Source organism: Geotrypetes seraphini, chromosome 5 (assembly GCF_902459505.1).
Source record: "Geotrypetes seraphini chromosome 5, aGeoSer1.1, whole genome shotgun sequence".
Lineage (NCBI taxonomy): Eukaryota > Metazoa > Chordata > Amphibia > Gymnophiona > Dermophiidae > Geotrypetes > Geotrypetes seraphini.
This window is the reverse complement of record NC_047088.1, coordinates 261,413,168-261,440,195: the sequence shown is the minus strand read 5'-3', so window position 1 is coordinate 261,440,195 and position 27,028 is coordinate 261,413,168. Positions and strand designations below refer to the sequence as shown.

The 27,028-nt window shown below is 44.6% G+C and overlaps 1 protein-coding gene across 8 annotated transcripts in view; it reads left to right on the top strand.

Annotated features, from left to right (window-relative positions):
- TNS1 (tensin 1) overlaps positions 1-27,028 on the top strand; it is a 606,988-nt gene that overhangs the window by 321,671 nt on the left and 258,289 nt on the right. For all 8 annotated transcript variants that reach the window (XM_033945996.1, XM_033945995.1, XM_033945994.1 and 5 more), the window contains one exon: positions 24,177-24,218. In XM_033945996.1, coding sequence (XP_033801887.1) covers positions 24,177-24,218 — 42 coding nt within the window. The remainder of the gene's footprint in view (positions 1-24,176; positions 24,219-27,028) is intronic.

Below are 27,028 nucleotides of genomic sequence, written 5' to 3'. Positions count from 1 at the left end.
TTATCTCCTGCCTTTCCCCTAGGAGGCTGTTCCATACATTCACCTCCTTTCCTGCAAATAAATATTTTTTGATATTATGAGGGTGGTTTGAAAAGTTCAGTTAAAAAAAAAAATTAAGAGCTGAAAGTGGCGGAGTCAAGATGGTGGCATAAGCTGTAACGCAGTCTCTCGGAGGCTCTGAAGCTAAGTTTATCTTTTCCCAAGTGGAAAAAATGCCTCATAGAAAGTGAAAAGGTGTGGTGAACCCTGGTACCTCCACTCCAGCAACAGAAGATGACAAAGTGACTGTGAGAAGCTGCAGGAATCTTGAAACAGAGCCTGTAATACCAAGAAATCTCAGCCAGCCTCGGCAGTAGGAAGATCAATGTGAGCCTCTGAAAATAGCAGGAACAGAGAAATCAAAGGCAGCTTAATTGAATTGTGGGCTGAATCTGCTGCGCAAATCCCTCTGTTCTGTCCAGCTTCCATTACTTGGAATACTTACCCCAGTGACAAGGCGCCTCATTAATACCAATGCAGGCCGAAGCCTTCCACTGGAGATATCTAATCACCTCGTCTTTAGATCGCAGAGGGGTTTCAAATGCTGACTCTTTGTAGCTAAATGAGAAAATTGATCTCATATGAGACCCTCTCCATCCCCTCTCTCACTATGACAACGAAAACTTAATCATGCAAGAGAATCATTGAAAAATGATTTTATCCAATCAATTTTCCTCATTTCCTGAACTTTAAATAGCCCTGAAGGGGGAGTGAGGGGGGGGGGGGGGGGGGCCCTGGGCTGCAGTAGAAATTTTCTTCTAGAAATATATCCATTCCACATCCATGTCAAAATTATCACATGCTGCTGGCTCTGCTTGCTCTGAGACAAGGGTTATTGCAAGGACCTTAGGGCTAGATTCACAAAGCAAATCGATCGTGTACCGATCAGTTTGCGACCCCTTTACTATCAAATTTCCATCCAGCCTGATTCACTTACCTCGCCTGCGATCCGCTTGTAATCCGTGCATGCAAATGAGGTGATACGCATGCAAATTGGACAGCGACGCGATTCACAACACCAAATTTCTGATCCGACTGGGCTGGCCGATCACCTGAAGAAGCGACTGCTGGGGACCAGTCGAAAACGTCTTTCCGACTGGAAGCCCTGCTCTCTGCCCTGCCATCTCTCCTGCCTGCTCGCCCTGCTTCTTATCTCCTGCTGCTCGTCTTTCCGATGCTCTTCTCCTGCCTGCCCTGAACTGCCATGATTTCCTGCCTGCCTTGACTCTCCCACCCTTCCCCGCAGTGCAAGCCCATGGTTTTAACCTGCGGGCTCTAAGTGGGATAAAACCACGGGCTCCATTTATCTTTTTATTAACCTTGGTAACTGGCTGTAAGTGACCGATAGAACTCCGGGCTGCTCCGGTTCAGTCTGTGGCGAGGGAGGAGAAATAAGGGCTTGATAGAGCAGGAGAAGCAGGAGAGTCGGCGTGAATCTACTTGTTAAAAATCTCCCCGAAGTCCTTCCACCCTGCATTGCCGATCCCCGCCCTGCGAGCCCATGGTTTTAACCCGCGGGTTAAAACCACGGGCTCACAGGGCTCAAAACTGCTAAAAAAAAGTACAAAATTAAAAACTAAAAAATCGCTGCTCTGATGGTCTGCGCATGTGCGATCCATGCAGGCAGATGGGGGTGTTCCTCCGATCGCCCCCATCTGCATATTTTACTTTTGTGAATTCGTCAGACCTGCCCTGATCGAGCCCGATCAGGCAGGTTAGTGAATCCAGCCCTTTGTGATCAATCCTTCAAATAAGTCCAAGGGCCAATACCACTTCAGTGCTTTTGCCTAAGTGACTGCTTGCACGCTTGCTTCTCTGTACTTTTCGTCCCTTTCAGAAGTCGCTGGTCATGTTGCTGGCTAAATCAGGCTCTGATAGTCAGTGCTGGGCCAAGTCCTGGCAGTAGAATTGAACATCGGTGGCAGGTCGGACTCATGGAGCCTGGTGGTACTGGCTGATTCAGCCATTTGCTAAATATGTTATGTAGGCTCCAGCTGAATAATCAAGAGATTTGTTGCTCTGGCCTTAGCTTTTGGATCTAGAGTTGGAGTGTCTGCGATTGCCTCGGGAGGAGGAGCTCTTGGGGTATTGGGTCTTAATTTATCTTTATCTCCTTTGGTCTTCATTCCATCTCTTTGTCCAGTGGAATTGAGGGGAGAGTTAGCGGTGGAGCCAAATATGGAAGGCACGTCTGTTCAGCCATCAGAGGAGACCTCCCTTCCACACTGTTCTACCGCCCTGATTCCTGCTTGTGAAGGCGTTATTTCATCTTTGCTTCCAAGTGAAGTTACCTTCGATGGGATTTGGAAAATGTTGGTGCATGCGGAGGTTTCTACGACTAGAACCACAAATGATGTATCTTCGCTCATAAGTAAGATTGACTTATTAAGAAAGATTCAGTGTTACAAATTTAATAAGTGAAGAAAGATTTAAAAGCTAAATGTGGTTAGATCATCTTTGATAAAAGACAACTTGATGGTTCATGAAAAACTGGAAATTTTGGAGAATTTTAATCGATGGTTAAATCTACGTATAATTCATGTCCCCAAATTTGTAGGGCTTACACCTGGAGATGCTTTTAAGGTTGAGATACTGAAGTGCTCCCCTGACCACTTTCCTCCATTAAGTTGAGTTTATTATATCCCTTCAGTGTTAAAAACACTCCAAAATAAGCCTGCTAGTATGGAAGAGAATGGTGATGTTTTAGGAGAAGTACAGATTTTCCAAATGCCCACAAAAATAATTCCAGATTTCAATAACTGGACTGACTTCCTTGAGATATCGCAATATGAGATTGTAGAAAGATGTTTGTCTTTGAGCAGGACTTCAACAATCTATTAAGCTACTGAACCTTGTTATGATCAGAAGATTTGGATTTTTCCAGATGTAATGAAAACGACTCAGCAGAGGAGGACAATTTTCCTTTCCTTTAGACAGCAAGTTAAAGATTTTGGTGCCTCTTTTCTGTTATCTTACGCCTGTACATGTTTAATGAAATATTACGAGGTTAAATATGTCTTTACTCAACCAGATCAGTTGAAAGGATTTTTGGACACGAGACATGAAGAAGCAGAATGAAGTTATCAAGAAGGAATTTATTAGGTTAACATTTTTTTCATGAAATTATTTTTATTTAGGGGCTCCTATGTTTTCTTTACTAATCTCCTGCTACCCCCTCCCCCCCATTCTATTGTGGTCTAATTTTGGAGCTTAAGTTTCTTTTAAGATTATAGGGTATTGTTAAAGACTCAACTCTTTGATAGGCTGGTATCTTAATGCATTCTGCTTCATTTTTTCAATCAAGTTCCTTAGATTCAACTTGATCTGTTGTATTTGATCTGTTCTATGTATTACTTCTTTCCCTGCCATGCCGGTATTTTCTGCATTATATTGTAAATGCTTTCTGTCTTTATCTGTTTTTAAGTCCATTATTCTAATTTGTATTTTATCTGTATTTCATATATTAGCTCACCTTGTTGTGAACCGCCTAGAACTTTTTCGGGATGGCAGTATATAAGAATAAAATTATTATTATTATTTCTCTTTTCTTTTTTCATTTATTAATAGGTCCATTTTTTTTTCTTCAACAAATATTTGCTTGGGTACAAAGTTACATAATAATATATAAATTATAAATAATATATGAGCGTCGGAACTAATACCGCTGGGGCCGGTGATCTAAAAGCTAACACGGCTTCGTAAAAGGAGAATGAAATGAAATTTGATGCTTTGTTCAAAAACTTCCTTTCCAGGAAAAAGGTTTGCTACTTCAGCTTTATTTATTTCATTGGGGTATTTGATTGTCTCCTGATGCCTTTTCCCTACCTCCTTCCCAGTAGAAGCATCCCCACTTCTGGCATGGCTGTAGTGGTATTGCCAGCCCTTTCTAAAGCACTGTTCTTCACTCCCAGTCCTTGAAGACAGACTGTGTGTTTGATTTAGAAGGGAGTAGGTTTGCTTCAGAGCCTGGGATGCCTGTTACCCCAAAAGACTGAATATTGTTCAGAAGGGAATCATAGATACAGATAGAATAGTGTTTACTCAAAGCTGTACAGCCTCAACACAAAAACTCCATCTCCAACTACTTGGTTTGCACTTAAGTTCAGTAACACAAATTAGTTAAGTTCAGTAACACGAATTAGTTAGGTGCCATCGAATTGTGTTTGAGTTCTAGTGACTTGATGAATTACAGATCTAAAAAGAATTAGACCACCCCACATGGGTTTCTGAGTTATCATTGCAGAGAATTTCTAAAAGGGATTACCTTCCTCCTGAAGAGATCCTACTCCCATGGAGAAGAGTGTTCATGCTAAGAGGGTCAAGAAGAAACAAGTGTGCTATGGGGACCCTGGGGGTGCAAATCCAGCAATGGTCCACCATGCAACCAGGAAACCCTCCCCCACCTTACATATAGATAGATATACTATCCATATCTTATAGGATTTAAGTTAGTAAGAACATAAGAATAGCCATACCAATGGTCCATCCAATCCAGGTCACTAGTACCTGGCAAAAACTCAAAGAGTAGCAACATTCCATGCTATCGATCCAGGGCAAGCAGTGGCTTCCCCCATGTCTTTCTCAATAGCAGACTATGGACTTTTCCTCCAGGAAATTGTCCAAACCTTTCTTAAAACCAACTATGCTATCCGCTCTTTCCACAACCTCTGGCAATGCGTTCCAGAGCTTAACTATTCTCTAAGTGAAAAAATATTTCCTCCTATTAAAAGTATTTCCCTGTAACTTCATCGACTGTCCCCTAGTCTTTTTAATTTTTGACGGAATGAAAAATCAATCCATTTCTACCCGTTCTTCTCCCCTCAGCCTTCTCTTTTCCAAGCTGAAGAGCCCTCATTTTTTTAGTCTCTTCTCATACAAGAGGAGTTCCATCTCCTTTATCATCTTGGTCGCTCTTCTTTGAACCTTTTCATGAGATAAGGAGACCAGAATTGAATGCAATACAACAGGTGAGATCGTACCATGGAGCAATACAGGGGCATTATAACATTCTTAGTCTTATTAACCATCCCTTTTTAAATAATTCCTAGCATCTTGTTTGCTTTCTTGGCTGCCACCACACATTGGGTGGAAGGCTTCATTGTATTATCTACAATGACACCCAGATATTTTTCTTGAGTACTAACCCCCAAGGTGGACCCTAGTATCTGGTAACTGTGATTCAGGTTATTATTCCCAATGTGCATTACTTTGCATTTTTCCACATTAAATTTAATCTGCCACTTGGACGCCCAGTCTTCCAATTTTCTAAGGTCCGCCTGCAATTTTTCACAGTCTACATGCATTTTAACAACTTTGAACAGTTTAGTGTCATCTGCAAATTAATAACCTCACTCGTCGTTCCAATTTCCAGATCATTTATAAATAAGTTAAATAGCACCGATCCCAGTACAGACCCCTTTGGCACTCCACTATTTACCCTCCTCTATTGAGAAAAATGACCATTTAACCCTACCCTCTGTTTTCTATCTGATAACCAATTCCTAATCCACAACTGAACTTTGCCACCTATCCTATGACTCTTTAATTTTCTCAGGAGCCTCTCGTGAGGAACTTTGTCAAATATATGATACTTTCTGAAAATCTAGATACACTACATCAACCGGTTCACCTTTATCCACATGTTTATTCACACCTGGATAGTTTATTCTCTGCTTCAGAAGTATCACCATGGATATTGCTGTGTCTTTTTGATAACAACGGTCAGACGTGCTCTTGAGTTTGGTGCTCTGTATAATGATACTTCTGTGGTAATGCTGTGGATTTGGCACTGTGATGGCTAACAATTATTGGGTCAAGCATTTGTAAAAGCTTGGCTGTACTAACTGCAGTGGCATAGTGACAGTTCTGTGATTGTGCTGTGGAAGTTCCCAACTGCTTCCGGGTCCGTTTATAACAATAAAGACTGCAGAACAGCAAAGATGTCGGTGCAATTTTGTGCCAAACGACTTAACATCATAACAGATGTGTTTGAGTATTTTTCCTTCCTCCTGGAAAGAGAATGCAAAGTCAGAAGCAGTTACTGTGAGAAGCTGCAGGAATCTTGAAACAGAGCCTGTAATACCAAGAAATCTCAGCCAGCCTCGGCAGTAGGAAGATCAATGTGAGCCTCCGAAAATAGCAGGAACGGAGAAATCAAAGGCAGCTTAATTGAATTGTGGGCTGAATCTGCTGCGCAAATCCCTCTGTTCTGTCCAGCTTCCATTACTTGGAATACTTACCCCAGTGACAAGGCGCCTCATTAATACCAATGCAGGCCGAAGCCTTCCACTGGAGATATCTAATCACCTCGTCTTTAGATCGCAGAGGGGTTTCAAATGCTGACTCTTTGTAGCTAAATGAGAAAATTGATCTCATATGGGACCCTCTCCATCCCCTCTTTCACTATGACAACGAAAACTTAATCATGCAAGAGAATCATTTAAAAATGATTTTATCCAATCAATTTTCCTCATTTCCTGAACTTTAAATAGCCCTGAAGGGGGAGTGAGGGGGGGGGGGGGCCCTGGGCTGCAGTAGAAATTGTCTTCTAGAAATATATCCATTCCACATCCATGCCAAAATTATCACATGCTGCTGGCTCTGCTTGCTCCGAGACAAGGGTTATTGCAAGGACCTTAGGGCTAGATTCACAAAGCAAATCGATCGTGTACCGATCAGTTTGCGACCCCTTTACTATCAAATTTCAATCCAGCCTGATTCACTTACTTCTCCTGCGATCCGCTTGTAATCCGTGAATGCAAATGAGGTGATACGCATGCAAATTGGACAGCGACGCGATTCACAACACCAAATTTCTGATCCGACTGGGCTGGCCGATCACCTAAAGAAGCGACTGCTGGGGACCAGTCGAAAACGTCTTTCCGACTGGAAACCCTGCTCTCTGCCCTGCCATCTCTCCTGCCTGCTCACCCCGAATGCTGCCCTGCTTCTTATCTCTGGCTGCTCGTCTTTCCGATGCTCTTCTCCTGCCTGCCCAAACTGCCGCCTGCCCCGAACTGCCATGATTTCCTGCCTGCCTCGACTCTCCCACCCTTCCCCGCAGTGCAAGCTCGTGGTTGTAACCTGCGGACTCTAAGCGGGTTAAAACCACGGGCATCATTTATCTTTTTATTAGCCTTGGTAACTGGCTAAAAGTGACCGATAGAACCACGGGCTGCTCCGATTCAGTCTGTGGCGAGGGAGGAGAAATAAGGGCTTGATAGAGCAGGAGAGTCGGCATGAATCTACTAGTTAAAAATCTCCCCGAAGTCCTTCCACCCTGCATTGGCCATCCCCATCCTGCGAGCCCGTGGTTTTAACCTGTGGGTTAAAACCATGGGCTCGCAGGGCTCAAAATTGCTAAAAAAAAAAAAAAAAAAAGTACAAAGTTAAAAAGAAAACAATCGCTTCTCCGATGGTCTGCGCATACGCGACTCATGCAGGCAGATGGGGTGTTCCTCCGATCGCCCCATCTGCATATTTTACTTTTGTGAATTCGTCAGACCTGCCCGGATCGGGCCTGGATCCAGCCCTTTGTGATCAATCCTTCAAATAAGTCCAAGGGCCAATACCACTTCAGTGCTTTTGCCTAAGTGACTGCTTGCACGCTTGCTTCTCTGTACTTTTCGTCCCTTTCAGAAGTCGCTGGTCATGTTGCTGGCTAAATCAGGCTCTGATAGTCAGTGCTGGGCCAAGTCCTGGCAGTAGAATTGAACATCGGCGGCAGGTCGGACTCATGGAGCCTGGTGGTACTGGCTGATGTTATGTAGGCTCCAGCTGAATAATGTCTAAGACCTAGATAACATTAGAAAGAGTCTCCTTCCCTCCCACCACTTCAGTCCTGATCATCCCTCCATCCCCTCCCTGGTGAGACTCAAACCCCATTTCCACCTCCACCCAATGACAAGTCATGGGTTGGGTCCCCTCCCACAGGTCTCGATCCATGATCTCTGCCACCCCCCTTTCTTCTCAAAGAGGCCGAGGCTGCTCTCCCCTTAATAAGGCAAGAACCCCCTCCAAACACCTGTAGGTCCATACTCAGGCACTCGCAAAATCCCCCTCCTCCTGGACGTACCCTGGTAGTTCCGAGGGGGTGATGGGGGAAGAGGGGACCCCGCTTGCTCTGTTCCCTAGTGACTGCCTCTGGAAAATGTCTGCTGCAGACTTTAGCAGCAGTCTCGCAGTCCAAAATTCACCCAGTTCGGTATGGGGATGCCAGGTGACATTGAGTATTGCTGGCATCTGAATGACTGCCACGTCCTTCCCACTGCCACCCATGACATATTCATTTATTCATTCGTTTTTCTATATCGTTCTTCCAGGGGAGCTCAGAATGGTTTAAATGAATTTATTCAGGTACTCAAGCATTTTCCCTTTCCGCCCTGGTGGGTTCACAATCTATCTAATGTACCTGAGGCAATGGGGGGATTAAGTGACTTGCCCAGGGTCACAAGGAGCAGTGCAGGATTTGAACCCATCACAACCTCAGGGCTGAGGCTTTAGCTTTAACCACTCTAGAAATCAATATGTAGTAAAAGTGAGTCAACTATCGGACAATGAAGCCATTGTGACATCACAGATGATGCTGTCTGTTAGGGATTGGTGGAATGAGGCATTATGACATCACAGTACCAGCTCTGGTTATCAGAGGCTGAAGTTTTTCACACTATTCATTCATTCATTCAATTTTCTATCCCATTCTCCCAGGGCAGCTCAGAACGGTTTACATGAATTTATTCAGGTACTCGAGCATTTTTCCCTGTCTGTCCTGGTGGGCTCACAATCTATCTAATGCACCAGGGGCAACGGAGGGATTAAGTGACTTGCCCAGGGTCACAAGGAGCAGTGGGGGTTTGAACCCAGAACCTCAGGGTGCTGAGGCTGTAGCTTTAACCACTCTAGAAATCAAAATGTAGTAAAAGTGAACCAAGTGTAGGACAATCCAGCCATTGTGACATCACTGATGAAGTTGGCTCTTATTGGTGGAATGAGGCATTGTGACATCACAGTATCAGCTCTGGTTACCAGAGACAGACACTTTGCACACTCTTTATTCATTCAATGTTCTATACCATTCTCCCAGGGGAGCTTAGAACGGTTTACATGCATTTATTCAGGTACTCAAGTAGTTTTCCCTGTGTGTCCTGGTGGGCTCACAAACTATCTAACGTACCTGGGGCAATGGGGGGGATTAAGTGACTTGCCCAGGGTCACAAGGAGCAGCTTGGGTTTGAACCCACAACCTCAGGGTGCTGAGGCTGGAGCTTTAACCACTGCACCACTCTAGAAATCAAAATGTAGTAAAAGTGAGCCAAGTATAGGACAATCCAGCCATTGTGACATCACTGATGAGGTTGGCTCTTATTGGTGGAATGATTTATTATGATGTCACAATACCAGCTCTGGTTATCAGAGGCTGAAGCTTTTCACACTATTTATTTATTCAATTTTCTATACTGTTCTCCCAGGAAAGCTCAGATCGGTTTACATGAATTTATTCAGGTACTCAAGCATTTTTCCCTGTCTGTCCTGGTGGGCTCCCAATCTATCTAATATACCTGGAGCAAAGGAGGGATTCAGGGCTAGATTCACTAAGAAACCGATCGTGTATCGATCGGTTTGCCAGCCCTTTGCGACCCGATTTCCCTCCGACCTGATTCACTAACCTGTGTACCGATCCAATCCCGATCCATGGATGCAAATGAGGGGAATCAGCATGCAAAGCAGGAAGGACGTGATTCACTAAACTTTCTTCTGGCACATCGGCTGGCTGGACGATCAAAAAACTAGTGACCGGTGAGGACCAGTCGCTTGTGCTAAAACCCTACTCTCTGTCCCGATTCTCCTGCCTTTTGCCACCCTGCTCATCACCGATTCTCCTGCCTTTTGCCACCCTGCTCATCACCGATTCTCTTGACTTTTGTCACCCCTATACTCTCCTCTTCTGCCTCCCTTCCCTGCAGCGCTAACCCGTGGTTTTAACCCACAGGTTAAAACCACAGGCTTGTGAGTCAAAAGTAAAAAAAAGCATGGACTGCAAACGCATGCGTAGACCATCTGGCACTCAGCTATTATCAACGTCTCCACCATTGTTTGAAGATCAGTTGGCTGTGGCCTTTGTTATTTTGGTCTGTGGGAGGGTTCTTTGAGTGCTTTTTTCTTTTTTCAGAGTATTATTATTACCTGATTGTGGTGTATCACTATTGATTTGATTTATGCACACGTGAGGCCACCAGTGATGGTGTGCAGGCAAAGGTATTGCATTTTTGTCTCTTTTGCGTGAAGCGCTGGAGTTTTTCTCCCTTCGCTGACCCTCACACTGAGGTGGCCTCTCTCACTTATATTATTATTGTTTATTAACCTTGGTTATTTAACTCAGGTGTGTCTTTTTTGCACTTAGCACTCTCAGAACCCTTAGACTAGTGTTTGCCTTATTTTTGGTTCTTTTAAGTATCTTTGGCAAAGTTTGTTGAGGAGTTATTCTGTTCTGTAAGAGCCAACCTCAGCAGTGATGTCACAATGGCTTGATTGCTCTGTACTAGACTCACATAAGAATGTAAGAGTTGCTGTACTGGGACAGATCGAAGGTCCATCAAGCCCAGTATCCTGTTTCCAACAGTGGCCAACCCAGGTCCCAAGTAGTAAAACAGATTTTATGCTGCTTATCCTAGGAATAAGCAGTGGATTTCCCTAAGACATCTCAGTAATGGCCTATGGACTTCTCTTTTAGGAAATTATTGAAGCCTTTTTTTTAAACCCTGCTAAGCTAACTGATTTCACCACATTCTCGTCAATGAATTCCAGAGTTTAATTACAGCTTATGTGAAGAATAGTATACAGTATAGTTGAAAACTGCTTATTTACCTGCAGATATTTCCACATATGCGCATAATGACTAAAAACCAGCATTTACGCATGTATTTGCTTCCTACATCTGGCCAGTTCCTTGTAGATTTACCCCCTAAGAGTCTGGAATCCATGAAATCCCAACCAGTGCTGCCGCCTCTTTATTCATCTTCTTTGGACTCGCTTATGATATGAGTATGGGGCAGCAATCAAAACAACTAATTGAAATTCTTGAACATTTTAGATACTCAGGAAGAGTTGCTAAAAAACTCTCTAAGGCACAGTGTCTCGTTCTCGAACTATCATTTCCTCTCTGCTATCTCTATTCTTAAAACTTTATATGTTGCTTTATGCATGCAAAGATCCTTGCTCCGAGAAGCTTACAGTCTTTGTAAAAGATCCTCTGCTGGGTATTGTGATCTCTGTACAGGATGACTTCCAAGATGCATTTAGAAATATTTATTTGGCAGAATGCTAATCATTTTGATAAAAGAAATATGAACGTAATGTAGAATTTGGCATAATTTCATATACTGAAGACATTCTCCTTAAGGAGGATGTGATTACAAGGGCAATTTCTGGGTCTGCTTTCATTTCAGAAGCATATTTATTTTATTTTAATCGTGCTCTCTGTAATAAATACATTTGTCTTGTCTCTCTCTTGACTATACTGTAAGCTCCCTGGAGTAGAATATTCTTCTATAGGTATCTGTATAGCACTGTATTTTAGATGAGGGAGATAGAAGAGTTGTGTGTGTGTGTGTGTGTGTGTGTGGGGGGGGGGGGGGGTGGAATGGACTTCATGAGAAAAAACAGCGACGTCCTTTCCCTCATCCCTCCTACTCATTCACTGCTCACAGGATGAGCAATATGCAAGATCCAAGAAGGAAAAGAAGCCTAGAACAGCATATGCAAGAGAGGACATAAATGACATTTATATTAAAAATGATCTGTTCTTCCTTTATTCTTTGCTCATCCTGTCTCTTTCCTGATACCTCTGCTAGGAAGTTCTTTTTTACCCAGAGAGTGGTGGGCACATGGAACGCGCTTCCGGAGGTTGTGATAGGCCAGAGCACAGTACGGGGGTTCAAGGAAGGTTTGGACAAGTTCCTGAAGGATAAGGGGATTGAGGGGGTACAGATAGAAGCAGAAGTAGGTTATATAAATGGTCAGGAACCACTTCACAGGTCATAGACCTGATGGGCCGCTGCGGGAGCGGACCACTGGGCGCGATGGACCTCTGGTCTGACCCAGCGGAGGCAACTTCTTATGTTCTTATGTTCTTATTTATTTCTAAAATCTCTAGACTGCCTATAACCAAGCGGTTAAAAAAACAATTACATTACATTACATTACAGATTTCTATTCCGCTTGTGCCTTGCGGTTCTAAGCGGATTACAAATTAGGAGACTGGACAATTTCAGGAATATTACAGTACATAGAATCAGGAATGTATCAAGTTACAATTGTTAGTCTGGAAGTTTCCAGGAGAAATTTAGAGCACATAGTAGATAAATAGTAGGTTGATGAAGTGAGTTGTACAATGTTTAGGTATAGTTATGGTGGGGTGTTCGTGTGTGTATTTTCTAGAGCAGGGGTCTGCAACCTTTAAGACATAAAGAGCCACTTGGACCCGTTTTCGAAAAGAAAAAAAAACTTGGAGCCGCAAAACCATTATAAAACAAATCTAACACTGCATATATTGTTTCTTATCTTAATGCTATATACAGGATCACTAAATTGAAAATAAAATCATTTTTCCTACCTTTGCTATTTGGTGATTTCATGAGTCTCTGGTTGCACTTTCTTCTTCTGACTGTGCATCCAATCTTTCTTCCTTTCTTTCAGCCTCCTGTATGTTTCCTCTCCTCCAGACCTCATTCTCTCCCCCCAACTTTTTCTTTCTGTCTCCCTGTTCCCCCTTCTTTCTGTCTCCGTGCCGTCCCCCAAGCCACTCGGTTTGCTGCCACCGCAATCGGGGAACAGCCCCCAAGCCACCGCCGTCCCAAGCTTTCCCTGCAGAAGTGTTGCGCTGACCAGCATTCCGCTCCCTGACGTCAATTCTGACGTAGGAGAGGAAGTTCCGGGCCTACAAGGCATTTCTCCTCATTCCATCCAGCCTGAGCCCCATCTCTCCTTGATCCAGCATTTCCCTTCTGTGTCTGTCAGAATTACCATTCCACCTATTTTCCAGCATCCCCCTTCTTTGTGTCCATCTCACCTATATCCCTATCTCACCACTTTTTCAGAATCTTCATTTGTCTCTGTCCTTGTCTTTACCCCATGTTCACCATTTGCCCTTTCAATGTCTTTATCTCCCCCCCACACACACACTTTTTCAGTATTACTTCTATGTCTCTATTTCACCTCCTCTTCATGTCCCCTCTGTATCTCTATCCTTATTCAGTAGGTCCTGCTTACCCTTTCTCTTCTTTGTGTCACTATCTCCATTTTCAGCTTTCCCCCCTTTTCCTTTGTTACTGCACCCTGTAGCTAGAATCTTTCCACCCTCCCTCCACTCCGGCCCAGCCCAGTATGAAAGATTTCCTTTTGTTTCCCTCCCCTCTCTCTTTCTCTCTCTCTTCTCCTCCCTCACCCACGAGTCCTGCATCTGGCAACACCCCCCTGCTCCGCGGCTCTCTTCAGCAACTCGTCAGCAGCAGTGATCAAGACAAGCTGCCGACATCGAGGCCTTCCCTCTACGAGTCCCGCCTTTGTGGAAAAAGGAAGTTGAAACAAGCGGGACTCGCAGAGGGTAGGCCCCGACGTCAGAAGCTGCTGCTTAGTTGCCGAAGAGAGCCGCGGAGCAGGGGATGTGGCCGGAAGCAGGTAGAAGGGAGAGGGAGATAGGAAGGCTGTAGATCTCCGGAGCATGAACCGACCCCGGCCAGGATGACTTCTTTTTCAGGCACCTTACAAGTCCAGCGTCGCGGGGGAAATAGCCATGCTGAGCAGTGAGCTCAGCACTACACAGATGAAAGCCTTGCTTGCTGATTGGTCCGGCGGGGCGGGGCCGCCGGACCAATCAGCAAGCAAGGCTTTCATCTGTGTATGTGCTGAGCTCACTGCTCAGCATGGCTATTTCCCGCCGCGACGCCGGACTTAAGCTGCATGCCTGCGTGACACACTACCGGAGCCGCAGCAAAGGTGGAAAAGAGCCGCATGCGGCTCTGGAGCCGCAGGTTGCCGACCCCCGTTCTAGAGCTATGTTGAGGTTAAGATGATGGAAAGTATTTTTTGAAGAGATGAGTTTTGATTTCTTTTCGGAATTCTTTTATGTCTATTGATTTGATCAGTAGATTGGAAATGGTCGTGTAAATTTTTGCTGCCTGTGTCGCTAAAAGGCTGTCATATACAGTGGTGCCTCACACAACGAACTTAATTCGTTCCAGGAGCAAGTTTGTTATGCGAAAAGTTCGTTATGTGAAACGCGTTTTCCCATAACAATACATGTAAAAAAAAATAATTCGTTCTGTAGCATAAAATATGCTAAGATGACATAAAAAAAGATAAATTTTTGGTTATTATTTTTATTTAGATACATCTAAAAACATAATTGTTTTTTAAAACAACACACATTTTTTAAATTTAAAGACAGACTAAGTAGAGTCTAATTTTACAGTGAGAGAGGGCAGAGTCTCAGCGGCAAAAACTGGGACTTAACTGTTCATTTTTTTTTTTTTTTCTACCGTGTTTCCCCGATAAGGCAGGGCCATCAAATAAGACAGCCCCCCCTTTTTAGAAAAAAATGTAAAATAAGGCACCCCCCCCGCAAATAAGCCACCCACCGATACCTGCGCTTACCCGAATCGGGTGGTACGGTGGGTGACTCCGTGTGGTCCCTGGCACCCCCGACACGATCGGGGCAAGAGGGAGCTCAAGCCCTCTTGCCCCCCGACTCCCCGACACGATCGGGGCAAGAGGGAGCTCAAGCCCTCTTGCCCCCCCCGACTCCCCGACACGATCGGGGCAAGAGGGAGCTCAAGCCCTCTTGCCCCCCCGACTCCCCGACACGATCGGGGCAAGAGGGAGCTCAAGCCCTCTTGCCCCCCGACTCCCCGACACGATCGGGGCAAAAGGGAGCCCAAGCCCTCTTGCCCCGCCGATTCCCCAACTCCCCGACAATATCGGGCCAGGAGGGAGCCCAAGTCCTCCTGGCCACGGCGACCCCCTAACCCCACCCTGCACTACATTACGGGCAGGAGGGATCCCAGGCCCTCCTGCCCTCGACGCAAACCCCCCTCCCCCCAACGACCGCCCCCCCCCAAGAACCTCCGACCGCCCTCCCAGCCGACCCGCGACCCCCCTGGCCGACCCCCACGACACCCCCAACCCCCTTCCCCGTACCTTTCTGTAGTTGGCCGGACAGACGGGAGCCAAACCCGCCTGTCCGGCAGGCAGCCATCGACGGAATGAGGCCGGATTGGCCCATCCGTCCCAAAGCTCCGCCTACTGGTGGGGCCTAAGGCGCCTGGGCCAATCAGAATAGGCCCGGGAGCCTTAGGTCCCTCCTGGGGGCAGGGCCTGAGGCACATGGTCGGGTTGGGCCCATGTGCCTCAGGCCCGGCCCCCAGGAGGGACCTAAGGCTCCCGGGCCTATTCTGATTGGCCCAGGCGCCTTAGGCCCCACCAGTAGGCGGAGCTTTGGGACGGATGGGCCAATCCGGCCTCATTCCGTCGATGGCTGCCTGCCGGACAGGCGGGTTTGGCTCCCGTCTGTCCGGCCAACTACAGAAAGGTACGGGGAAGGGGGTTGGGGGTGTCGTGGGGGTCGGCCAGGGGGGTCGCGGGTCGGCTGGGAGGGCGGTCGGAGGTTCTTGGGGGGGGGCGGTCGTTGGGGGGAGGGGGGTTTGCGTCGAGGGCAGGAGGGCCTGGGATCCCTCCTGCCCGTAATGTAGTGCAGGGTGGGGTTAGGGGGTCGCCGTGGCCAGGAGGACTTGGGCTCCCTCCTGGCCCGATATTGTCGGGGAGTTGGGGAATCGGCGGGGCAAGAGGGCTTGGGCTCCCTTTTGCCCCGATCGTGTCGGGGAGTCGGGGGGCAAGAGGGCTTGAGCTCCCTCTTGCCCCGATCGTGTCGGGGAGTCGGGGGGGCAAGAGGGAGCCAGGCGGAGAGAGGGCAGTTAAGCGCAGTGCCTGCGCGGAAGGATGCAGCTCGGGCGACTTCGTTGTGTGAAACGAAGTTCGTTGTACGGATCAAGACATAAAGTTCGTTGTGCGCAGCGTTCGCTGTGCGAGGCGTCCGTTATGCGAGGCACCACTGTAGTTTCTTGCGTCGTGTACCTTTGAGAGGAGGGTAAGCGAATAGGTTTTGAGTTCTCTTTAATCTGTGTGAGAGATTACGGTGTAGTCTTTTGTTTAGGTAGCTGGGTGCTGTTCCGTGTGTTACTTTGTATAGTAGACAGTAGAATTTGAACTGGGATCTTGCTTTTATTGGTAGCCAGTGTGAGTCAAGGTAAGCATTGGTGATGTGGTCAAATTTGCTGAGGGAGTAGATGAGTCTGAGGGCCGTGTTCTGAACGGTCTGTAATTGTTTTATCATGTAGTTTGGGCATGATAGGTTGCAGTAGTCTACTATGCTTAGTACTAGGGATTGTACTACTATCTTGTATTGATCCTTGATGAAGAATTTTCTTATTTTTCTTAGGTTACGCATTGTGAAGAATGCTCTATGGATGATTTTGTGGATTTGGGTCTGCATTGTGCAATTTCTGTCTAGTTGAATTCCTAGGATCTTGAGTGTGCTTTGCATTGGGTACTTGATTGTGTTTAATTCCAGTTCTGTGCATGATGGTTTTTTATCCTTCTCTAAGAGTAGGAATTTAGTTTTTTCCGAGTTCAGTTTCAGTTTATGACTTGACAATTAAAACGTTTACAATAGTTCATGGACAATGCAGCTTCAAAATGCATCCAGTTACATCACAATCACATAATAATTTAGTTGTAATGTTTTTTGTTGTTTTTTTTGAGGTTGGTAGAATTCCTTACACATCCAGGGGAGGGAGGGGGAGGGAAAGATAGTTTGTTTATTAAAATACTTAATTATAATATTAGAATTACATAATTTATCTTATTGTAGTAATTTGGTAAGAGGGGGGAGAAAAAGATTGTTCTAAGTATAAATTGTTTATTTAATAATGCGTTTTATGAAATATTTATGTTCAGATAATTGTATTGCATTGTCAAAGTTTAAAAATCAATAAAGATTTACAAAAAAAAAATAATAATAATTTAGTCCACTTAAGTTACGTCGAAAACTCAACAAATTTATGTATTATCCATCCCCACTTAATAAGGTGCAATAAGTACAATTCTTTTTAAGTTCAATAAGTTTTATTGAGTTTATATATAACAGAAAACAGAACTAAAGAAAAAAGGTCATCAATCAAGCAATACAACAATCAAAACATTCTAAAACTGTTTCATAGAAGAGTGAAAGTGAAAAGACAGATCCAAAAATATAAGATTCGGTATATATATGTGCATCAATATACAAATAAACATATTATTTCAATATGGAAGTCAGGTATATTAGTGTATTCAGATGATAATTCCTGTCAGTCAAATATCAGAAATAGTGTTAATATGTTGGCACTATTACACACCTTGGTATCAATATTTCAATACAGGGTCCCATACATCATGGAATCGGCGTACAGAGCCCTTTTTACTTGCATAAATCAATTCATATTTAACTACTAAATTGATGTTGGACCACCATAGGGAAGGTGTAGCTTTATCCAGAGATTTCCAGTTAGAAGAAATAGTCCGTAATGCCAACAGAAGGAGGCCTCTCAGTAATATACCTTCATCTTCCGTGATAGGGGATGACAATGCATGCATACCAGTGATGACAATAGCATACGTTAAATTTTCATGTATACTGAGTATTTTACATATATCTAACCATATCGATCTCCAGAAGTGAGCCAACATGGAACAATCAAAGATCATGTGTCGTAAGGATCCCTCATGTAGTTTACAAGACCAACACAGTTTCGATGCAGAGGAGTCTATCTTAGCTAGCCTACAAGGGGTCCAGTAAGCCCTATGCAATAAAAAGTATGCCGATTGGAGTACGGAGGAAGAGTGAAGGGCTTTACCAGCAGAGGTCCACAAGTGACCCCATGCGTGCTCATCTAAGTCCAATGAAAGTTCTTTATGCCATAGTTCCTTAACAGTACTCACAGAAGCACATTTATAACCCTGGAGTAGTTTGTACCATTTTGAAGCAGCCTTACCAGAGACAGATATAGTGATACATGCTGTAAAATATGAAGGCACATCTAATTTGTATTTATTAGTTTTTAGAATCTTTTTAATACAGTGAGTCAGCTGCAGCCATCTAAGTACAATTCTGATTTCATATCAAAGTTTCAAAGGAAAGCTTCCACATGCACTTGTGTCTTCAACATCTTTCTAAACTGTAAATGGTCAGAACAGATCCTCAGAATGCCAGGGAGGGAAGTCCATAATTTTACCCCCGCCACAGACAATATTGTCGTTCTTGATTTAACCATACCAAACAGGTTTCTCCTTCTTGGAAGTCAATCTCTTAGTACCCTCGGACCTCAGATTCCTCCTCAGCTAGCACACCTCCTAAAGGCCTCTTAAAGCCATTTGGCTGCATTTGTTGACTTTTTAAAATTGCTTTATCAAATTATAATATAAACCAAAGAGTTTACACTTTTGAAAAGGAATGTGTCCAAGTTGCCACCTTATGCCAGGAAATTTTACAATGAAATTATTAGTCATTCAATTACTATGTTAGGCCACAATAGGGGTAGGTCAAGCGGAGACATCTAGAAGGTAGATATTAACCAATACAAAATATCAAGAAAAGCATGAGAGGGGCATAATCAAAAGGCACGTCTAAGTCCGTTTACGTCCATTTCGCAAGTCGTCCAAAGTCAAAAAGTGCCTAAGTGACATTTTCGAAAGAGACGTCCAACTTGTTTTGACTTTCGAAAATCGTCCAAATTATACGTCCTGCAGATCTGATCTAAAACGTCTATCTTTATTGTCCATTTTCGTACAAATGTCCGTCCAAGTGAAAAACGTCTAGAACAAGCCCTGTTGGACGTGGGAGGGGTCTGCAAAGTGATTGACAGAGCACCCAGACAGGGCACCTAAATAGTGGGGTACCTTACAGGGCACTGCTGTGAACTTCACAAACAGGGTGCCATGGCTTCTCCTCACTACAGCTCCCTTAAAGGTCACGGTGAGCCCCCCAAACCACCTTCAGAATCCCCTAGACCCACTTATCTACCACCCCTATAGCCCTTATGGATGCAGGAGCCACTTATATGCCAGTACAAAAGGATTTTGGGGGTGTATAGGGGAGTGCACATGTTTCAGTAACAAAGCAGTGATTACAGAAGCTTATGGGCATGGGTCCATCTCTCTATGGGTCCCAAACCCACCCCCAAGATGACTTAAGCTGCCTCTGGGCTGGACGACTAGGCTTTCCTATGCCAGGCAGCCAGGTGATGATGGTCTGGAGGCTGAAATTTCAAGTTATGATTAAAATTTTTATTGGGGTGGGGGGGTGTTAGTGATCACTGTGGTAGTGTGTGGGGGGTCTGTGTTATGTGTTTTCAGTGATTATCTGGTGAGTTTAGGTGGGTTTTAGTGACTTAGACCATGTTTTAGATGGTCTAAGTCAAAATGTCCAAGTTTCCTCTAGGCTCTGTTGTATAACTTTCGGTTATACATACTGTACGACTAAGTCTAAGCCGGACCACGTCCCGCACAACTCCCGCCCTCGACACGCCTCCCGAAACACCCCGTTTAGCTTTGGACATTGAGCGGCTCTATGAAGGCCTAAGTCATTTAGAAATACGTCCAAACCCGGTTTGATTATCGGCACTTGGACGTTTTAGAGAAATGTTCGTCCAAGTGCCGATTTAGGCCGGTTTTTGGACGTTTTTCTCTTTCGATTATGAGCCCCTGAGAGTTTTCTCCATCAAAATTAAATGCCCTGAGTATCCAAATTAACTCCATCTGGACATTATTTGCAACAGTTTCCTATCCTTCTAAAAAAAACGGTAGCTAGGATGGCTAAAGCAAAACATTTTTTAAGGTGCCATCGACTCGGGTTCAAGTCCTAGCGACTTCTTGAGTTAAAGATCCAAAAAGAAGTCGGTCAAATGCTAGCCAGTGTCATCCCCATAGTAGTTGCAGGTAGCCCTCTATGCCTAGTTCCTTTGATCTTCCCAAACATGAAGTCCTTCTCCAGTGATCTCTCTCTTCTAACAATGTGCCCAAAATCAGATAGTCATAACAAAACATACCTTACATTATTCAAGCAAATGAAACATTTACATAGGTAACGTAACTAAAATGTTGCTCCTAACACCAAAACTTGTTGATGATAAGGAACGTTTTCCTCCTGTAACTGTGCCCATTTTGAGATGTCAGGAAAAAATGTATATTTTACCTCCCAAAAAGTTACATAAGATTGACTTTGTCCTGTAAAAAGAAAAAAAAGATACCAATAGCTTAGATCCAGAGACAATCTCAACTGCAGAACTTCCCAAAATATTTGTCAAGTTCAGACTACCAGAAGATATCTCAACTTGAACTCTTTTAGCGGAAGAACTAGTTTGTTTCTTAGATGACAAGAGAATATAACATATCTTGTTTAGTGGAGGTAGAATTGAATCCTCCTGTTTAAATGTTTCTTTAAGACAGGGCACGGCAAACTCCTGGTTTCACTCTGATTAAGGTAAAGCCCATCTTTGCGGAATAGATTCCCCCTTCCCCATAATGTTGTCCAGTTACTAACAAATCAAAAATCCTCCTCCCTGCACCATCGTTTCATCCACACATTGAGACTCCGGAGCTCTGCCTGTCTCGGTTCATAGACAACGGCGCGACAATGCCGCTCTAAATTACAGTTTTTAGGGGCTCCGACGGGGGGTTTTGTTGGGGAACCCCCCCAGTTTACTTAATAGACATAGCGCCGGCGTTATGGGGGGTTTGGGGGGTTGTAACCCTCCACATTTTACTGTAAACTGAAGTTTTTCCCTAAAAACAGGGAAAAAGTGAAGTTTTCAGTAAAATGTGGGGGGTTACAACCCCCACACCCCCCACAATGTGGCACGATGTCTATTAAGTAAACTGGGGGGGTTCCCCCCCACGCCCCCCCGTCGGAGAACTAAAAACAGTCATTTAGAGCGGTGCGGCGGCGCGCGCTGCGCTCAATTGCCTGGGCGTGCCTTTGTCCCGGCGCGCTTTTGACCTGACACCGCCTGTCTCTTGGATCCTGTGTGTAGAACAAGGAGCACTTCTGAAAATGGAGGATCTGGATTTTAGCTTCCTACCTAACAGCCTAAATTTGGCTTCTAGAACCTCCTTACCACATTTCCCTATGTCATTGGTACCCTCAGGTACCAAGACAGCAAGTTCCTCCCCATTATTAAGATGGTCTAATAGAAATTCACTGTTTAATCCTAGGATGTTGTTAGGTGCCATTGACTCATGTTCGAGTCCTAGAGACTTGGTGAATTACAGATCTAGAAAGAAATCGGTTTTGTGCTAGTCTGGTAAGGTCTTCCAGCATCATCCCCATGGTTGTTTTCAGTGTGTCCAGCAATCTGATTGCAGGTCATCTTCTTCGCCTTGTTTCTTCGATCATCCCGAACTTGATGTCCTTCTCCAATGATCTTTCTTTTCTGATGGTGTGACCAAAATAAGAGACAGTTGTAACTTCATCATTTGGGCTTTAAGAGACATAGCCAGTTTGATCTCTTCCAGAATTGATTTGTTAGTTCTTCTGACGGTCTACGGCACGCCTAAAATCTTTCTTCACCACCAAAGCTCAAATGAATCAATCTTCTCTCTGTCTTGTTTCCGTCGTGTCCAACTTTCACACCCGTAACTGACCACTGAGAAAACAAGTGCGTGGACAAGTCTGATCTTCCTCCTTGCCTTTGAATACTTTCTCGAGAGCCTTCGTTGAAGTGGCTTCTTTGTTTACGAAAGAGCTCAGGAGATTGAAATACTTTACAACTTCTATTCTATCGCCTTCAAGCTAAAAATTTTCAGCATTTTCCATGTTCATGATCTTTATCTTGTTTATGTTCAGTTCTGATATCATGTTATGACTTTGAGCTTTGTATCATCTGCATAGCACATTGTTTATATTTTGATCACCAACTTTGAAACCAATGCTCTCGTCTTTCAAATTTCAAAGATGGCTTCACAGTAAAGATTGAACAGGTAAAGTTAGAAGATGCATGGTACCACGTTTTATTGGAAACCAATCAGTGTTGCCATATTCTGTTCTCACTGTAGCTTCTTGATATTCATAATGGCTCTTATCAGCTGAGTTGTGTGTTTGGGTATTCCCATTTGTGCTAGAGTTCTTCATAGTCTATCGTGATCCACACATTCAAAAGCAATGGAAGTAAGGAGGAAAGATTGGGACATCTGGGTTTTACTTCCTGGATGTCTCAATCCATCCTCCTTTTTCTGGAGCCATAAGGTAACTCTAGTCATGACAGGATGAGGTCTATGCTGTACCTTCTCCCTCCTTCACTTTTAACTCATACCAATAGTCAAAAGAGCCCTCAGAAAAGGAATATGAAACAAGAGTGTGATTTCTTGGAGAGGCAGCAGGCACATTTTTTGAGGCTCTTTGCTGAGCTGCTGGTCTCTGCAGTTTCCATTATCCAGAAAACATGAAAGTGAATAATAAGCTTTTTTCTCAGCAGCTAGAGTGAGATCTTCTTTGCCCTCTTGTCAGGGAAGAGTAATATAGTTGAAAAACAGTAACGGGGCAGAATGACTAACACCAAAAAGTAACCTTAAATATTCTGAATGGAGCCCGAGGTGGGAGATTAAGGAGTTAACGGGGCAGAATGACTAACACCAAAAAGTAGCCTTAGATATTCTGATTGGGGCCCGAGGTGGAAGATTAAGGAGTTAATCTGGCCTACATCTGCAGGTCTGTGGTTCATTGTACTATTAGACATGAAGCCTGAATGAGATGCCACTGGGGAAAAGAAAAGGATTCTATTTGAAACTTTGCTCCCTGTGGCTTGGCTGGTGGATATCGGGCGAGTCAAAGGACACAGTATGCTTCAGTGTGCAAAATTAGAAATTGGATGAGGAGTATTTTTCCTCCAGAATGTGATGATTCATTTTACAGTGAGCCATTTTTCCCGTGGGACTCAGGAATCTAACTTCTATGCGCTTACAGCTCACGTGGAGTGCATTTAAAATCATTTGAAATAGAGAGCAAAAATGGGAAATCCAGCTTGTTCTGCAGTAGTGGAATCAGCTGGACAGGATGGTTTAGTAATTACGTCTAGGAGAGTATGGGGAAATGTTCGTAAGCAAAAAAGAAATCAACAACATGAAAAGGCAGCTGAGCTTGGTACATTTTTCGTAGAACTGGGGAGGAGAGGGATGGATACATGAGGTGAAAACATTTTCTACCAGCTGACTTGGCTTCTGTCCCCAGCTAGTGAGAAGGGATGATCTCTTGCATGTGTGATTGCCAGCTAGGAAATCACTTTTCCCCACACCGAGAAAATAAGGGTAAGAACATGTGGATGGCACTTTATCTGAGCTTCGGTATATTGTGCCTATTGCAATTATCTGCCCAGGGTCACCAATGTCCCCCCTATGCTGTGCTGTGGACTTAGAGTGCGATACAGACCAATTAGCATACTATAGGAGCCAAATTCTGAAGTGGGCCCCAAACTGGGACGAGCCCTTGGCATCCAACCAACTCCAAGGAACCTGGAGCAAGTCAGTGCTGGCTTTCACATCCTCTTTCAAAATATTCTCGAATGTTCTCCACACAAATCTCTTAAAACGGGAATCTGTCTCTGCTGTTGTCTGAGACATGAGTAGATATTGAAGGGAACACGCAGGCCAGAGCAGCCAGAATAGGAATTTTACAGTTCTGGCCTTGTCCAAAGTGTTGAGTGTTTGCGATATTCAAGACACACAGTGGTGAACTGGTGAGCAGGGAGTGAAATAGAACCAGGCTTCTTTCCAACTTCTTACCAGACATCGATGTGATCTGTTCCTCCCTTTTGCTATCTTCCATGCATTCCACCTTACTTTTTCCCCCCTTCTTCTCCTCCGTCTTCTTTTCCACTCTCTCCTCGCATCCATTTCTCCAGTCACTGTTTCTTTCTTCTACTCTTCCTTCCGTTTCTCCTCTGGTACTTTTTTCCCTCCACTCATCTATTGCTTCCCTTCCTTGTACCCTGTTCACGAAACTGTGGCCAGACTTGAGATTTTCAGATATGATTGCTCTTTTTTCTTTTTCTCCACAGCCACCCAGTATGGAAAGCCCCGAGAAGCATGTAGACACAAGCGTAAGTGAAAGTGTGTTTCTCTTTTCTCAGCTCAGCCGTATGTGTTATATGTATAGAACTACACAAAGATGTCAAACAGTGTCATTTGGAGGGTTACCAGAGGTCCGGGAAAACCCAGGCATGTGTTTTATTTAGAGCAGGGGTCCACAAAGTCCTTCCTTGAGGGCCAAATCCAGTCGGGTTTTCAGGATTTCCCCAATGAATATGCATGAGATAGATTTGCATCTCAAGGAGGCAGTGAATGCAGATCCATCTCATACATATTCATTGTGGTATCCTGAAAACCTGACCTGGCTTCGGCTCTCGAGGTCTGGAATTGCCTGCCCCTGCCCTAAACCAATCTCAGACCCTATAGTTCAGCGGTAGGATACTCCGGTCCTCGAGAGCCGTATTCCAGTTGGGTTTTCAGGATTTCCCCAATGAATATGCATGAGATCTATTTGCATGCACTGCTTTCAATGCGTATTCATTGGGGAAATCATGAAAACCCGACTGGATTCTGGCCCTCGAGGACCGGAATTGCCCATGTCTGGTCTAGGTGCCTGGATGGACTTTCCAAATCCCGAGTTTTGGAAAGCCCCGACCTCCCGGCTGCATCTGCCTCGTAATATGCGTAGATGATGTCACATGCATCCGCGCATGCTCGGAGGCCCTCCAGCCCTCCAGACGAAGCTTTGTGTGCATGGGGCCAGAGGCGAAACGGGGTAGGGCGGGGCTCTGGGCGCAACAGGGCAGGGCCATACGTCCGGGTTTCTCCGTGGAAAAACCCGGCAACCCTAGGGAAGGGATGTGAACACTGTGGAGTGGAGGAGTGGCCTGGTGGTGTGAGCTGCTGCCTCGGCACCCTGAGGTTGTGGGTTCAATCCCAGTGCTGTTCCTTGTGACCCTGAGCAAGTCACTTAACCCTGCGTTGCCCCAGCTACTAGAGCTAGATTCTGAGCCTGCTGGGACAGATAGAAAAACACTTAGGGCTCCTTTTACTAAGGTGCGTTAAGGCATTAACGCGCAGAGTAGCATGCACTAGACGCTAACGCCTCCATAGAGCTCACGTTAGTATGTTCATCTATCGCGCGGTTATCTTCAGCGCACGCTAAAAACGCTAGCGCACCTCCACCTTCCCCTCTTATTGCACCCACCAAACCAATCAACTTCAATGACCGGAATTTTTCCTTGTAAATAAAATTTTACCTTCCTATTGTACACTCTTGTATATTCCTGTCAACGTCAATGACCTGTACACTCCAAAAATTGTTAACTCCACTGTTATCTTTGTTTGTAACCTTAATTAATTGCTGTGAACCGCCTGGAACTCTCTGGGTATGGCAGTATACAAAATAAAAGTTATTATCATATGTGGTATATAAAGCACATTCAGATGTTCCGTTTCCTACATGTATCCCAAAACTGCAGCCAGCAGAAAACAAGCTTGTTTTGAGGGAATTTGATGTGTTACAGGATCATCTGATGCACTTGGTTTGATAAAAGGCTGCATTTGGCTCAGAGAAAACAATTTTTTTTTCAGTTTGTCTGTTCTTGCTATCAAAGCTTTCTTCCTGCTGCTCTTTGCGACTGAAACTTTTTTTTAATTCATGCTCTTGTCATCCGTCTGTCCTGTTTTTTAACAATCGGACTGACAGTGAGCCAGCAGAAGATTTCTTGTAGATTTCCAAAATACCGTTAGAAAAAAAAAAAAAGGACTGCAGTATAATACATACAGGATCTGGTGGTTGCTTATCCATGTCTGGGAGCTCGGGATTCTGCAAACTACCTTACCGCTCTTTGGAGAAAATAGCAAAATAATGTGTACAGGCAAATACCATATATACTCGAATATAAACTGGGATTTTGGGGCCAAAAATTAGCCCAAAATGGGGGTCCCGGTTTATATTTGGGTCTATGCCCCCTCCCAGAATTTTTTAAGGCCGTCGCGGCCAGGCTCTGCCCCCCCTCCTCCTCCCTGCCCTATCTTCCTACCTCTGCCGATCATTGGTGGAGGTGCAGCGGGCAGAAGCAAGCTTTCTGAACTCCTGCCTCGCTGCTAACTGGCTGCACGGATCCACTTAGTCCATCTCAGCGGCACGAGCAGCAGTGCGATTTGGCGCTGCTTCTCGGCGCTGAGTGGCTTCCTTATTGGCTCCCGCGAATTCTCGGGGAGGTTGGAAGGATGCTGGATGCAGAGCCTGACAGGGGAGGGGAGGAAGGAAGGGGGCTGGGCGCAGAGCCTGATGGGGCAGGACCACTTGAATATTAAGCTGCCCGACTTATATTCGAGTCAACCATTTTTCCTCCTTTGGGGGGGAAGGGGGGTCTTGACTTATATTTGGATCGACTTATATTCGAGTATATATGGTACATCAAATGGTCTACATATTGAGATATACATATTTCTAAAAACCAAAAAACAATTCCTTCTTATCTAAAAGAAACCCACCACACTTCAATGACACACAAACCTACAAAGCTATCTTACCTATGTTAGGCTATGTCCATACGGGAAATTATGTCATTTAAACCACCATAGACTATGGGCTGCTTTTACTAAGATGCGCTAGCGTTTTTAGCGTGCGCAGACCACGTGCTAAATGAAAAATACTAATGCAAGCTCTATGGAGCCGTTAGCGGTTAGCGCACGCTAAAGCCGCTAGCTTACCTTAGTAAAAGAAGTCCCATGTCTTCTCGGAACATACTGCAATTTTTAAAACACCCTATGTCCACTGTCTGTATCTCCAAATCTGTATGTTATGACTATCTGTAAAAGCTGAAATGTATACCTCTATGTACATCAAGTTTATTTTCCCCACCAAAGTTTG